At 41.4% G+C, this 16,039-nt stretch overlaps 1 protein-coding gene across 1 annotated transcript in view; it reads right to left on the bottom strand.

Annotated features, from left to right (window-relative positions):
* The window catches only part of PIKFYVE (phosphoinositide kinase, FYVE-type zinc finger containing), a 208,584-nt gene that overhangs the window by 55,387 nt on the left and 137,158 nt on the right, over positions 1-16,039 (bottom strand). Inside the window, exons 32-38 of the mRNA XM_063430121.1 lie at positions 15,712-15,807; positions 13,477-13,560; positions 8,698-8,792; positions 8,133-8,297; positions 3,335-3,394; positions 1,537-1,713; positions 854-957 (exon numbers count right to left, since the gene is read on the bottom strand). Of these exons, the coding sequence (XP_063286191.1) occupies positions 854-957; positions 1,537-1,713; positions 3,335-3,394; positions 8,133-8,297; positions 8,698-8,792; positions 13,477-13,560; positions 15,712-15,807 (781 nt within the window). The remainder of the gene's footprint in view (positions 1-853; positions 958-1,536; positions 1,714-3,334; positions 3,395-8,132; positions 8,298-8,697; positions 8,793-13,476; positions 13,561-15,711; positions 15,808-16,039) is intronic.

The raw sequence follows: 16,039 nt of genomic DNA, 5'->3' as shown, positions 1-16,039 counted from the left end.
ATCAGTTGTTGCAGAAAGGTCTTAAATTCCAGTCATTCAATGTTTGCTCATGTTCCTTGCTTTCTGATGGTTGGAGTCATGTATTGAGGACTTATGGTCATCAAAGGAGCTTATAGTGGCCTCTGAGGTGCATGGACTAATACTTTTTTCTCTGCACAGACTAGATTACTGGTCTCCTCTGCTACAAGACCACTTGCCTCTGCAGTTAATCGGTTTGCATTAACACAATTCTTTTTTTCCTTTTTCCTTTCAATACACAATATTCTTTTTGAAAAATACAATTTAAAAGGGGGGAAGGAACTGAATTGGATAATAAAATTAACATAAGGTATTACCCAATGACTTGACTGTAAGATAGATGTAATTAAATATTAGAAGTTCTATTTGACACTACATATTTTTTTTTTTATCCAATTTTAAGATGTTTCAACCTGGCCAATTTATGATCCTAAAAAAAAAAAAAAAAAAAAAACTCATCAGGAAAGTCCTGATCTGACAGACCTACTCCACCTTTCAGGATTTCTTTCACTATAAAAATCATAATTACGGGATGCAAACCCAGGGCATGGGAGTGCTTTGCACATGTGCATCTATGCTTGGATCCTAACTTAAGAGCTTGTGAACCAGAGGCACACTCACAGAGCATTGACATACTCCATTTCCGGTTGATACAGAACATCAGTGATACAAATTTTAAGACTGCTATAACCATACTCATATCTCTACCCAACTTCATATCTCCCAAGGTTAGGTAATATATTTGTTACTAATGCTTGCATGACGCCCTGAGCCTTTTCTTAGAACTAAAGTTGTAGTGGAGGGTTTTAAAAAAAAAAAAGATCACTTCTCATACCTTCATTTGAACGGCGTTCGTAATGTAAGTAAAATAGTGTGGGGCAAAGTCAAGGAAAGACTGCACTTCCAGTCGAGGCATTTGCTTTAAAATGAAACGGTCATCTAGGAAAAAAAGATCAGAGGCAATTAACCATCATGATAACCAATTTGTATAGTTTATATTTACATGTATCACGGTTTCATGAGGGGCATATTTACAATTATCAAAAGGCTAGTATCATCTAGCATATTGTCTAATATGCAGGCTAAATAAAATTGTATTGCTAGGTTGTGAGTACAGGCACAGTAGTAAAACTATAAAAGACAGACACTCTATTCCTGAATTTAAAGGATAATTCAAACTAGGATTCCTTGCTCATGGTGTCTATAGAAATATTAGTATCTTACTAACAAAACTCAGAAGAAACCAGAACAAATGTTTGGGATTATCGTGCCTATCCTGCAGGAGACCTACCTAGCATTTTTGTTTTGGGCGGGATTCACCTAAAGTACTCTTACAAACTTTGTAATGGCACGGGTGTGTTAAAACATTTTTGAGAAAGCATCATCAGCTAAAACTATGGCTTCTGTGCAATTCTTGACATGTCACCATTAGCGCCTCTTATTATTGTTAATGCAAGATGAGTGCCCTTGCGTAACCATATATGTCTTTTAAAGACAGAAAATCTTTAAGTGTCTCACCTTCTGTTGCATAGAATGCTGCACCAGACTTCCCTCCCCGGGCTTGCCATGGCACACAGTGAGCGAGGGAACGTATAAAATCATCCTCACTGCTTCCCAAAATCACTTTGCGCATTCCATGGAAATCTCCTGCATAATATATGCGACAGTAGAACTTTGCATTCACATCTGAAAACTCTGCAAAACAAATAAAAAGTCAAATCAATATTTTTTTCTAATGAATTTCTGACATGGATTATATTGGGATATTTGCTCCTCCTCTTCAATTAACGGCTATAAAATTAGTAGGTAAGAAAATACACACACAAAAAAAAAAAGAAAAAAGAATTTTCATACACATTCTTACAGATATTCTTAAATAAATAAGATAAGAAAAAACACTGAATTGTGCACTTTCAAAAATCTCTAGAGAACGCCAATGTTGTAAACGATGTACCAAAATATAATATTACAAATTACAAAACCGCCTCTGTAACTTCTGTCTGCGCATATGTCTACTGCAAGCTGGTGTACTGGGAAAAATGCCAACTCTATAAAACTCACTCATTCATTTTAATTTTGTCTTTACATATATGCCTGGAAAGCAAAAGCAAAGAAGCAAAACCCTTTCCCTCCCCTCAAGTCTGACACTAGGTAATCTGTACTTAAAAGGCGAAATCAGAAGCTTAATTAGATTTTTCCTTTTTTTTTGCGCATGGAAGCTTCTACCCAGATGACTGGCTTTGGCCGTGTCAATCATCATAGTTATATGATGTAAAACTAATGGCACTGTTAAAGGAAACTTTGTATCTCGTTAAATTAAATAACTAAGGACCATAATCCCTACAGCTCATTGTAGAGGTTTTGGTGCAAGGAGCCTTTGATAGCTCTTTGCAGCACTAAGGCCCAGCCCCTCTGCAACAACACCAATAACTTGGAAGTGATATATATGCATTTTTCCTTCTAAGCTGCCCAACCTTGGATGGCAAAGATAGACATGCCACAAGTGCTGGCATTGGAAGAATAACATGAGTGTAACTTCTGTATTAACAGTGTAGCAGAAGGGCTTGGTATTGAGTTCTGATGCAAAATTTTTTTTTTTTTTTTACTTTTTAATCAAACTACTCAATACTTGAAAACTCCAGGACACTCAACCATCTAAATGTATGATAAACACTACAATAATCTGTAGCACTCTTAATTCTTAAGAGTACCCCTATAACAAGATTTGGGAGTTTTAGAAAAGCCCAGTAAATGCAGAACTTCTTCATAAAAAAAAAAAAAAAAAAACTGATTATCACAGTTAAGAATATAATTATTTTTAATTAAGCTGTGGTTTTTGCTTTTATTTGCTTTATAGTAGTAAAGGTTTACTTTGGCAACATGTACTTTTAAAATGTTCCCATGGTGCACAGCCACCCAAAATAAATAAATAAATAAATACTATTGGGACCAGGATGGTTCAGGAGTTTGGACCAATCAGAGATCTTTGGACCAAGCAGAGACTATAAGGTCTGGTAGACTATTTGTCTGTGTGATCAATAGCTTCCCTAACTAAAGCTTTCTGAACGGTGTTGATTCTTATTTGTCTTTATAATCAGCAAGCTGTATAAGGAGGCCATTCATCTACCAAGTACTCTGTTCTGAAGAATTCTCAATCTGGCAGAAAAAACAGGGACGTGTCAACCATTTAGATATGCTAAAATTCTGGCTCTTTGGCATGACATTTCCCCTCTATCTATTTTCTATTTATTTTCATTTCATACATTCTGTATGCATGAGCAGGAAAGTAGTAAACATCAAGGCTTGGCATACTTACGAAGTTCTACGTGTGGATTCCCTGACTGTTTCTTCTGTTTGTCACTTCCTTCTGTATCATCTAGTAAGGATACATAAAATGTATTTTAAAAATGTTAATAAGATAATTACACACAAACAACTAAAAATAAATATTACATTTACATCTACTAAGAGGGCTTGAAAAAGAGAAATATATTTTTTAAGGAAACTAACCTCCCAATCAATTGAGGGGCACCAATCACTAAATTATAACATTTTCCATTAAGTATGCCCTTACAGGTCTGTAGCCTTAAGTGCAGTGCCCTTTTGAGATGTTCATGGAGAATATATTTAATTCTGTCCTGTGCAATGGTTTAAAAAACTGTTGTAGTTCATTTGGGTAGAAGATAATCTGTAACATGTAACATAGGCTGGTCTATTTGCAGTCAATTCATAAATTTTATAATTTTTTTAAACTACCTACCTATTGCTTGTTTGTTTTTTTTATTCAAGATTTTAAAGGGACACTACAGTCACCTGAACAACTTCAGCTTAATGAGGTTGTTCAGGTGAGAACTATAGCTCCCTGCAGCCTCTCTCCAGGGCCGGATTAAGAGCCCAGTGGGCCTGGTGCTGATAATTATGATGGGCCTAATTACAAAATCTTATTGACCAAAAACACTAAAACAGTCCTACCTCCTAAGCGTCATGTATCTGATGGAGAAGATGCTGTAGGGAAACTCATAGGATGCAACTATGAGAAAACACATACCCTTTGCTAATCTCATGCTTTCATCTTTCAAGTAAACCCATACCCCCAAACAGCAGTGTCCAGTAAAGCAGGAAGTCTATGGATGCGGTAAAATGGTGGGCTACTGACACAAATCACCTAACCAGAACGGCTGAAAGGGCGAACATACACAAAAAGGGGGAATGTCTGTGTCCCTATGTCTCCCAGTCCCTTAGTGTTTGTGTCCTCATGTCTCCCAGTGTCCCTATGTCACTAGGGGACATTGAGAGACATTGGGACACTGGGAGACATGGGGACACAGATACTAGGGAACACTGGGAGACCTGGGAAATCTGAGACTCTTGGGGACACTGGGTGACAGACACGAGGGGACACGGGGAGACATGGGGCACTGAGCCACTGTGATATATAGGGGACACTGGAGACTTGATAAAAACCTGGGTACAGGTCAAAATGTTGCGGTGTCCAATAAACCTGCTTAAAGCTATCACAGTGAGTGCCTGAGATTTTTTTCTTTTATACTAGGGGACACAGACACTACGGGCACAGAGACACTATGGGCACAGAGACACTATGGGCACAGAGACACTATGGGCACAGAGACACTATGGGCACATAGAGACATGGGGCACTGAGACACTGACATAGGGGACACCGATACATAGGGGACATTGGAGACTTGATAAAGACCTGGGTACAGGTCGAAACGTTGCGGTGTCCAATAAACCTGCCTAAATCTATCACAGTGAGTGCCTGAGATTTTTTCTTTTATACTAGGGGACACTGAGACACTAGGAGACATGGGGACACAGAGACATTGGGAGACTAGGGGACTTTGGGAGTCTAGGGAACACTGAGACACTAGGGACACTGGCACACTACAGACACTGAGAGACACCAGGGACACATGGGGATACTGAGATACTAGGGACACTGGCTGGGAGACATGGGGACACTGCCATGTCTCCTATGTCTCAAAGTCGCCCAGTGTCCCCATGTCTCCCTGTGTCTCCATGCCTTTCAGTGTCCCCATGTCGCCCAGTGTCCCCTAGTGTTTGTATCCCCATGTCTCCCAGTGTCCCTTAGAGTCTGTGTCCTCATGTCTCCCAGTGTCCTGATGTCACTAGGACACTAGGGGACACTTAGAGACATGGGGACACTGGGAGACATGGGGCCACTGAGCCACTAGGGACAGTGGCTGGGAGACATGGGGACACAGACTAGGGGCCACTGGGAGACATGGGGCCACTGTGTCCCTAGTGTCTCAGGGTCATGGGCGTCTGAATGGGGGGGTAAAGGGGGGTACTTGCCCACCACCCCCCCCCCCCGGATTTTTCAGCTTGTGCTGCTATTTTTCATTTTAGTGCGAGAATACAGTGCAATACCAGCGCTGGCCAGTAGGTGGCGCTGTGAATTGAGAAAGGCAGAAAGCTACAGCTAATCCCTGCCTCTCTCTCATGACTGAAACCGCAGGGGAGCAGCACAAAGGCAGCCTACAGAGCAGGTAAGTGAGGGATGGGGGGGTGGGGGAGACCGCATAGAGGAAGGTAAAGTAGAAGGAGCAGAAAGGTTCTGCAAAGGGCAGGAGGGGTCAGCAAGGAATAGAAAGGGGCAGCAAGAAGCAATAAGGGGTCAAAAGGTTTTCATGGAGCAGGAGGGTAAAGTAGAAGGAGCAGCAAGGAGCAGGAGGGGTCAGCAAGGAGTAGAAAGGGTCTGCAAGAGGCAGGAGGGGTCAGCAAGGAATAGGAAGGGGATGCAGGAAGGGGTAGGGACAGTCTGCAAGGAGCAGGAGGGGTCACCAAGGAGTAGGAAGAGGCAGCAAGGAGTAGGAAGAGGCAGCAAGGAGTAGGAAGAGGCAGCAAGGAGTAGGAAGAGGCAGCATGGAGCAGGAAGAGGCAGCATGGAGCAGGAAGAGGCAGCATGGAGCAGGAAGAGGCAGCATGGAGCAGGAAGGGGCAGCAAGGAGAAGGAAGGGGCAGCAAGGAGTAGGAAGAGGCAGCAAGGAGTAGGAAGAGGGAACAGGAAACAATATCAGTGTTAATGTGTTCACTTTTATTTACTGAGTGTCAGGAAACACAGAGGGCCGCTGGGCAGGGGTGCCGCTGATTGGCTAAAACATTGTTGGCTAAAACATTTTTATGAATCGGGAACTAGCGATTGGCTTAGAGTGTCAGCTGACCACTCTAGCCAATCAGCGGCACCCATGCCCAACGTCAATCTGCACTTCCTGACACTCTGTTTCAGAAGTCGAATACCACTGAGCGACCTGGAGATCTGGAGCTGAAGGAAGCCTTTGGGGGTAAACCATTTGAGAGCAGTTTCACCCCTTCAAAGAAAGAGCACGCAGGGCCCTCTTTGCATCACAGCATTTTCATTTAGATAAAGTTGTTATGGTGACCAGAATGTTCCTGTAATTTGATGAAAGGAACACTATAGTGTCAGGAATACAAACATATATTCCTGACACCATAGTTGTGAAAACGCTATTTATCCTTGCTTTATGTGAAAATGACTATGCTCCTTCCCTTTCATGACACTGTCAAAAAGGGGCCAAGCATGGATGGCATTACAATTATGCCCCCCCCCCCCCCCCCACGGAAAAATTCCTGCGGACGTCCATGCTCAGGGTCCCCATGTTCCCCAGTGTCCCAATGTATCAGCGTCCCCATGTCTCGGAGCTGCTGTCTGGACACTCTGTGCAGAGCTGCTCCCCCGCGGATCAGTGAGTAGAGAGAGGCAGGGAGGGAGATGCCGTAACTTCTTATCACTGCCTCTCTCCACACAAACAGCGACCCCTACTGGCCGGCGCTGGTATTGCAGAATAATCTATGTTTATACTGAGACAGACATTTGTGTTGCCGGTATTACTGCAATACCGGCACCAGCTAGGCAGCCTCAAATACCTGAGAAATATTTCTGAGAAATACCTGGAAACCCTAAGAAATACATGAGAAATATCTGGCAACCCTAAGAGTAGTGTGTAAAAAAAAAAAAAAAAAAATTAAAAAATTTTTTTTTTTTTTTTTTTTTAAACCAATGGGCCTATTCCATGGGCCTGGGCCTGGAGCTGCAGCTCCATCAGCCCCTATGTTAATCCGGCCCTGCCTCTCTCATGTAAACACTGTATTTTCTGAAAAAAATACAGTGTTTACATTTAAAGCTAGGAACACCTCCAGTTGCAGTCACTCAGAGTGAACCAGAGGGACTTTGGAGTTAATGGAGGCATAATATGCCTCCATCCACTCAGATCTGCTGTGCACCAGCATCCTGTGATTCAGTATCTCCTCCCACTGCATGTATACACTGAACTTTCCTCATAGAGATTCATTGATTCAATTCATCTCTATGAGGAAATGCTGATTGGCCAGGGTTGTGCTTGAATCATGCTGTCTCTGCCCCTGATCTGCCTCCTTGTCAGTCTCAGCCAATCATATGGGGAAGCACTATGATTGGATCAGGCTATCACATGTCAGCAGACTGCTGGGTTTTCCAGAGTCTAACAGCATGCAGATTTACAGCTTCTGGCTTAAATACAGTAAGGTTTTTACTATATTTATGGAGGCATGAGGGGCCCAGGGGGGGCTAGATGGTCGTGTTAACACTATAGGGTCAGGAATACATGTAGTTGCACTGGTGACTATAGTGTCCCTTTAAGCAATTAACACATTTTATAATAAACAGACAAACAGTTACACACATTCAGCTTTACTGTCCTGTAACCATAAAAAAAAAAGTATGTTGCATTCAATATCAAAGGCTAAAATTGTAATAAAAAAAATTCAATGGAAATTAATTTCAAATTTTTCAATAATTTTCAGAGCTAATCACATACTTAAAAGCACAAATAGATTACAGTGATAGTGAGCTACCTGAATGCTAGCAACGGGGACCATCATTTAATATTCTCCCTTATGTTAACTTGCCTTTCCAATTGGCAGAAAGTGTGAATGACAATGTGCCTCCCATGAAGACTGTCAAACCATTATTATTTTAAACGTGGGATGGGTGATCCTTCATGTGATACATATATAGGTTTACCCCACGAGATAAAGGTAACTAGAAGATATTCATGTAACATGTTGAGCACCTTGAGGTTCAGCTCCCTGGCTCTCTGCACCCTCTCTGCCCATTTGTCCCACTTGGTAATAGGCACTGTCTGCTCCCCGTAAGGTTTCTTTTCTCTGCGCTGACAAGTCTGGGCTCTTCCCTCCTGTGCCTCGAAAGAAGGATAAAACCCCTGAAGGCTTTTTGCCTGAAAAATATAAAGTAAATAAGGCACTTTTTTTTAAGTCTCAAACCTAATTAGAGGGTGTCATTCTGTGCTAACTGGATTAAATATTATTCATATTATAACAGAATTACTGGGTTGCTAGGTCCTATAGTAAGAGATATGGTTATCTAGTTCCAATATTGATCAATTTACAAAAAAAATTGTGAACAAAACCTGCCTCATCATAGCTACTGTTGATTCTGCCAATCCTGGAACCCAATATTGTGAAGTAACCGTGTGTATAAACTCTTAATATTCATGTTATGCATGTTCATATTGAGTTAGAATTGTTCCCTGAAGCTTCTATTCGTTATGATTTTCTAGTCAATGACTTTGGGATGCAAATGCACGATTTCACTTTCTCACGTGTCAAGGAACTTACTCGGAGGCTCTGGTTCTGCAGCGCGGTTAGGCTGAACCGAGATGTTTTCAGGTACTCGAGATGGACTGCTCGTTTTCGGTCTGTTATCCATCATGCTGGCAAAATAGAAAGCTATTACGAATACGTTTACAAAACGTCACATTTAAAATATATACTTTCTTTAGAAAGATTGCAGGTAAACAGTCTCTGTTCAATCCTTCCATCATCTATTGAATATTTTAAAGTCAATAGCAGGACTGTGGGGACTAGTATATAAATAAATCCAATAAACACAAAATTCTGTTTATAGACCATCACCATCTATAAAATTCAGACAGTCCAGTCCCTTCAGAACAAGTATTTTCCTAGCATCCATTTTAATTCCCTTCTGACTATACCCAAGCATCTTTTATAAAGCACATTGAGTGACTCAATACCAAATTATAGAAACAAAAACTAGCATTTCCCCATTTTCCTCTCACAAGTTATGACATTTTAACCAAATAATGTAGAATCACTTGCTAATAACTTAAGCCCTTCACACAGCTAATATGTAATCATATATAGTATCTAGTGTAATTTCTCACTTCTGTATTCCAGGTCTGTACACATTAAAGGACTAAGGACTCAAGTAGCTTAGAAAGTACCAAAGCTTCAATTTACACGTGGACCAAAAGCTACAGAACAGTACAATAAAGTCTACATCTGCATTTACATCTAGAGCTTATATTTGACTTGTGATATTTATTTAGAAAATATTTTACCAGGAAGGATACATTGAAATTTCTCTAGTTTTTAAGTATGTCCTGGGTCTACAAAACATACATATGTAAACATAAAATGTAATACATAAGAGGTAATAAATATATTCAACTATGACAGGTGCATTCTGTGCTGAGGTATATTGCCATAGATCTCTTAAAAGATTTTAGATTGAATGAAGATTTGACTGTGTCCCTGAGGTTATTCCATAATTGCGCTGCTCTGTACGAAAATATGGACCAAGCCACTTTATTTTTGTATTGCGGTATGCTAAATATCATGCTGGTACTGGATCGGAGGTTATAGGAAGTGGGAACAGCTGGAGAGAGCATTCTACTTAGGTAGGGTGGGAGCTTCCCAGAAGAGCTCTAATGCACAAAGCTGGAAAAATGAAGAGTGCATCGAGATTGCAATGATAGCCAGTTTAGCTCTTTTAACAGGTCACCCACAATGGTGGGTAAAGTAATTACATTCTAGTACAAAGCGGCAGTGTTTAGGAAGAGTTTGTTAACCGCTATCCACTTTTCTAACTCTGTGAATTGGTTTTGGAGCACAGCCTCAAGCTGCGGTAGATTGGGTTTACTAGCGTAGAGTACAGTGGAGGATTTGCAGATGTTGGGAAGATCATTTGTAAATAATGTGAATAGCAGGAGACCGTGTATGGAATCTTGGGGAACACCACATGTGACTGGAAAAGGGAGGGAGGCACTATCAGAAATGGCCACATATTGCAATCAGTCTGACACATATGATCGAAACCAGGTTAGCGGATGATCACCAATGCCTGAGTTTAAGTTTGTGCAAAAGTGTGCCATGGTCTACTGTGTCAAAGGCCTTGGCAAAAGCGAGGAAAATAGCTCCAGTTAAGTCTTCTTGCTTTATGCCAATTTGGATGTCATTGTGAACTTTTAAGAGGGCAGTCAAAGTTTAGCAATTGCAGGTGCAACGAACTTCAGCAACATTGCTGGGATTTGATCTGGTCCACACTTGTTTTCATTTTTAAATTATTAAGATGTTTAGTAACGGCACTAACAGGCACAGGTCTAAAATTGAATTTCTCTATATGAGGATTTTGAAGATTTGGCAGGATCTGTGGTCTGAAAATGTCAGTGTCATTCGTTATCTTAGCAACCAGGGTGGTAGCACATCCAATAAAATTATTAATAAAGGCATTTGCTACATCTAAGGGGTGTTGCAGTGTTTGGTTGCCTATTTTAACAGTGGAGGATTGGGAGTGTATTGCGGGGGTTTGTTTGCGATTTCCGATTTTCCAAACGTTTCTTGGGTTTAATGTGTCATTGTTTAAATGTTTACTGAAATATTGAGCCTGTGCCATTTTCGACCACGGTGAATCTCTAAACTGGAACATTTGAATGAGGTCAGGTATAACCCAGGGCAGGTGTGTCCCTTTTATTATGAACTTTATTATGCAATTTCCAAACAGTCAAGAGCTCGCACTGAAAAAATGCAATTACAGAGTCTAGATCTGGGATTAGACTTAATCTGTGCCATGGGAGGTTCTTGAGATCGTTTAGAATGGATTCAAGATTACATTTCTTGAAAGACCTGGTGATTATGATCTTGGAAGGGGATTTAGTGGCCTTTATTTTGTGTATGCAGTACACTAGACAGTGGACACTGAAACGGTTAAGGAGAACGCCCGCCTCCTGGATTCTGTCAGGATAACTGGAGAGAATCCAATCTAGCAAGGTATGGTTATGGCTTACCATATTAAAGAGAGTTGGGGAGGAAATTAGTTGTGTTAGCTGTAAAGTCTTAAACAGCGAACATGATTTATTAGTTTTAGGATTCAGCCAATTAATATTAAAATCTCCAAAAACAAGCAGTTCACTTTTTTGGTTTTGAGCTACAGTTTCACTAAGGAGTTGGGCTATGGCAGAAAGGGAATGCACCGGAGGGCTAGGTGGGTGGTAGATTCCAGCAATAATGATAGTTTCAGTGAAAGGGATCTCAATTGCACCAGAAAGGAAATCAAAGGCAAAAGGGGAGTTATAGTTTTTTTTTTTTTTTTTTTTAAAGGAGTAAACTTTATGATATAGCATCACCATTTCATTCGTTATGACCATGATAATAATACCTCTATATTTTTGTACAGGGAGTGCAGAATTATTAGGCAAGTTGTATTTTTGAGGATTAATTTTATTATTGAACAACAACCATGTTCTCAATGAACCCAAAAAACTCATTAATATCAAAGCTGAATATTTTTGGAAGTAGTTTTTAGTTTCTTTTTAGTTATAGCTATTTTAGGGGGATATCTGTGTGTGCAGGTGACTATTACTGTGCATAATTATTAGGCAACTTAACAAAAAACATATATACCCATTTCAATTATTTATTATTACCAGTGAAACCAATATAACATCTCAACATTCACAAATATACATTTCTGACATTCAAAAACATAACAAAAACAAATCAGTGACCAATATAGCCACCTTTCTTTGCAAGGACACTCAAAAGCCTGCCATCCATGGATTCTGTCAGTGTTTTGATCTGTTCACCATCAACATTGCGTGCAGCAGCAACCACAGCCTCCCAGACACTGTTCAGAGAGGTGTACTGTTTTCCCTCCTTGTAAATCTCACATTTGATGATGGACCACAGGTTCTCAATGGGGTTCAGATCAGGTGAACAAGGAGGCCATGTCATTAGATTTTCTTCTTTTATACCCTTTCTTGCCAGCCACGCTGTGGAGTACTTGGACGCGTGTGATGGAGCATTGTCCTGCATGAAAATCATGTTTTTCTTGAAGGATGCAGACTTCTTCCTGTACCACTGCTTGAAGAAGGTGTCTTCCAGAAACTGGCAGTAGGACTGGGAGTTGAGCTTGACTCCATCCTCAACCCGAAAAGGCCCCACAAGCTCATCTTTGATGATACCAGCCCAAACCAGTACTCCACCTCCACCTTGCTGGCGTCTGAGTCGGACTGGAGCTCTCTGCCCTTTACCAATCCAGCCACGGGCCCATCAAGACTCACTCTCATTTCATCAGTCCATAAAACCTTAGAAAAATCAGTCTTGAGATATTTCTTGGCCCAGTCTTGACGTTTCAGCTTGTGTGTCTTGTTCAGTGGTGGTCGTCTTTCAGCCTTTCTTACCTTGGCCATGTCTCTGAGTATTGCACACCTTGTGCTTTTGGGCACTCCAGTGATGTTGCAGCTCTGAAATATGGCCAAACTGGTGGCAAGTGGCATCTTGGCAGCTGCACGCTTGACTTTTCTCAGTTCATGGGCAGTTATTTTGCGCCTTGGTTTCTCCACACGCTTCTTGCGACCCTGTTGACTATTTTGAATGAAACGCTTGATTGTTCGATGATCACGCTTCAGAAGCTTTGCAATTTTAAGAGTGCTGCATCCCTCTGCAATATCTCACTATTTTTGACTTTTCTGAGCCTGTCAAGTCCTTCTTTTGATCCATTTTGCCAAAGGAAAGGAAGTTGCCTAATAATTATGCACACCTGATATAGGGTGTTGATGTCATTAGACCACACCCCTTCTCATTACAGAGATGCACATCACCTAATATGCTTAATTGGTAGTAGGCTTTCGAGCCTATACAGCTTGGAGTAAGACAACATGCATAAAGAGGATGATGTGGTCAAAATACTCATTTGCCTAATAATTCTGCACTCCCTGTATACTAAATGGCTTGACATGTCTGCTTTGTTCTTTATGTATCATACATTAATAGATTGTTGCTTCCAGTAGCATACACTGATTACAAGTGCACTAACATCTCAAACTTGAAAACAGCAATAAAACCCCTATCTAAAATGCACTTCTAAAAACAAAACAAAAACTATTAAAGAAAATCAAAGACAAAAAATAAAATAAAACAAAAATTATAAGACTCATCTCATTATGTTACTAATTTTAACATAGCTATTTAAAGCAAGTGAAGTTTGACATGGCACTTACAATTCATACCGTTTTAAACAATGGATGCAACAATGAATATGGATTTTTTTAATGCGGATGCAACAATGAATATGGATTTTTTAATGCAGTCACATACTTGTTAGACACGGCAACCTCTTCAGAACAATTCTTCATAGATGCTTTAGACAACTCATCCAACGCATTTCTGTATTCCTTGCAGCTAAGAATAAAATTAAGTATTCACACACAGCAATGAAAAATAGTTTTACAGTTGGCCTGTCAAAATTCGTACTGTACATCTTGTATTGAGAGATAAAACGTCCAAGCAATTTTCAAGGTTCAACTAGTCTACAAGACTACAGCTGTATCGCAATTATCTGAAGATGTACTCTCATTAAAGGAAATAGCTCACTTGATAATTCTGTTTTCCACACATAAGGCATATTTTGCACACTTTTTATTTTCGAATTTGACCGTTGTAGGCCAAAGTAGCCAATTTGGAAATTAGCGTTACCGTATATACTCGAGTATAAGCCGAGTTTTTCAGCCCATTTTTTGGGCTGAAAAACCCCAACTCGGCTTATACTCGAGTCAAGGTCTGTATTATGGCAATTTGCATTGCCATAATACAGACTGGGGGAGAGGGGGGCTGGCAGAGCTGTAACTTACCTGTTCTGCAGCTCCTGTCAGCTCTCTCCTCCTCTGCGCCGTCCGGTCAGCACCTCGGTCAGCTCCCAGTGTAAATCTCGCGAGAGCCGCGGCTCTCGCGAGACTTACAGTGTAAGCTGACAGAAGAGCAGAACGGACGGCGCAGAGGAGGAGAGAGCTGACAGGAGCTGCAGAACAGGTAAGTTACAGGTCTGCCAGCCCCCCTCGCCCCCCCACTGAACTGCCACTGGACCACCAGGGAAGGAGAGCCCCCTCCCTGCCATATATCAAGCAGGGAGGGGGGACGAAAAAAAAAATATATAAATAAAATAAGAAGAAATAATAAAAAAATAATAAGAATAAAAAAAAATTAATAATAACAAAAAAAAGGGGTATAAGGACCACTATGGGAGGGGGGGGGGTATAAGGACCACTATGGGAGGGTGGGGGTGGGTTAAGGACCACTATGGGAGGGAGGGGGGTATAAGGACCGCTATGGGAGGGAGGGGGGGTATAAGGACCACTATGGGAGGGAGGGGGGGTATAAGGACCACTATGGGAGGGAGGGGGGATAAGGACCACTATTGGAGGGAGGGGGGTATAAGGACCACTATGGGAGGGAGGGGGTGGGATAAGGACCACTATGGGAGGGAGGGGGTGGGATAAGGACCACTATGGGAGGGAGGGGGTGGGATAAGGACCACTATGGGGGGGAGGGGGGGGGTATATGGACCACTATGGGGGGGAGGGGGGGGTATATGGACCACTATGGGAGGGATGGGGGGGGTATAAGGACCACTATGGGAGGGAGGGGGTGGGATAAGGACCACTATGGGAGGGAGGGGGTGGGATAAGGACCACTATGGGAGGGAGGGGGGTATAAGGACCACTATGGGAGGGAGGGGGGGTATATGGACCACTATGGGAGGGATGGGGGGGGGGATAAGGAACACTATGGGAGGGAGAAGGGGGATAAGGACCACTATGAGAGGGAGGGGGTGGGATAAGGACCACTATGGGAGGGGAGGGGGAAGTAAGGACCACTGAGGGAGGAGGAGGGGAAGTCAGGACATATGGTGGGGGGAGGGGGCGGCAAACATTTTTTTGCCTACGGCGGCAAATATCCTTGCACCGGCCCTGCACACACTGCATTCACACACTGCATTCATACACACACACACTGCATTCATGCACACACACACTGCACTCATGCACACACGCTGCACTCATACACACACGCTGCACTCATACACACACACATACGCACACACTGCATTCATTATACACACACTGTAAATAAATATTCAATTAATATATTTTTTTTAGGATCTAATTTTATTTAGAAATTTACCAGTAGCTGCTGCATTTCCCACCCTAGTCTTATACTCGAGTCAATAAGTTTTCACAGTTTTTTGGGATAAAATTAGGGGCCTCGGCTTATATTCGGGTCGGCTTATACTCGAGTATATACGGTAACTAAATTAGCATTAACTTTGGCATTTCAACATACTTCCCCATTAAATGAACACATTCTGTTTCAGATTTTGAAAATAAAGTAAAAGAAAACATTAATTAGGACGGTACAGTATTTATAACGTCATGAACAAGTGCTGACTAAAATAATGCTAAACTAAAATATGCACATTAAAATTAGGATTAGCATGTCCTAAAGTAGAGACAGACATTGCATTCCCCCAGATTAAAAAAGATAATGCAACGTTACCTTAGAGCAAAGGCTATAATGGAACTTGGCTCCTTCTCACACACAGCAATGGGCACTCTCTCATGTTCATACATTAGGTAGTGTTTATCGGGGTCACTGTCAGAGGTCAAACAAGCAGAAAAACGCATGGGTAGAAGGAGAAAATAGAACAACCAGTTAACTTGTTAATTCATCAAAAAGTGTATTTTTAGACTGTGACAGAGCAAGGTGTGTAAGGATAAGAGTTGACCCAAATACAGCATAGGGAAACACACAGAGGACCACACAGATATAGTGTGTCACTGAGGAAGGATGAAGAGACCCTTAAAGCACAAACTGGTATATATAC

Source organism: Pelobates fuscus, chromosome 8 (genome assembly GCF_036172605.1).
Source record: "Pelobates fuscus isolate aPelFus1 chromosome 8, aPelFus1.pri, whole genome shotgun sequence".
NCBI classification, from domain to species: Eukaryota; Metazoa; Chordata; class Amphibia; order Anura; family Pelobatidae; genus Pelobates; species Pelobates fuscus.
The sequence above is the reverse complement of the archived record's forward strand: the minus strand, read 5'-3'. Positions and strand labels throughout refer to the sequence as shown.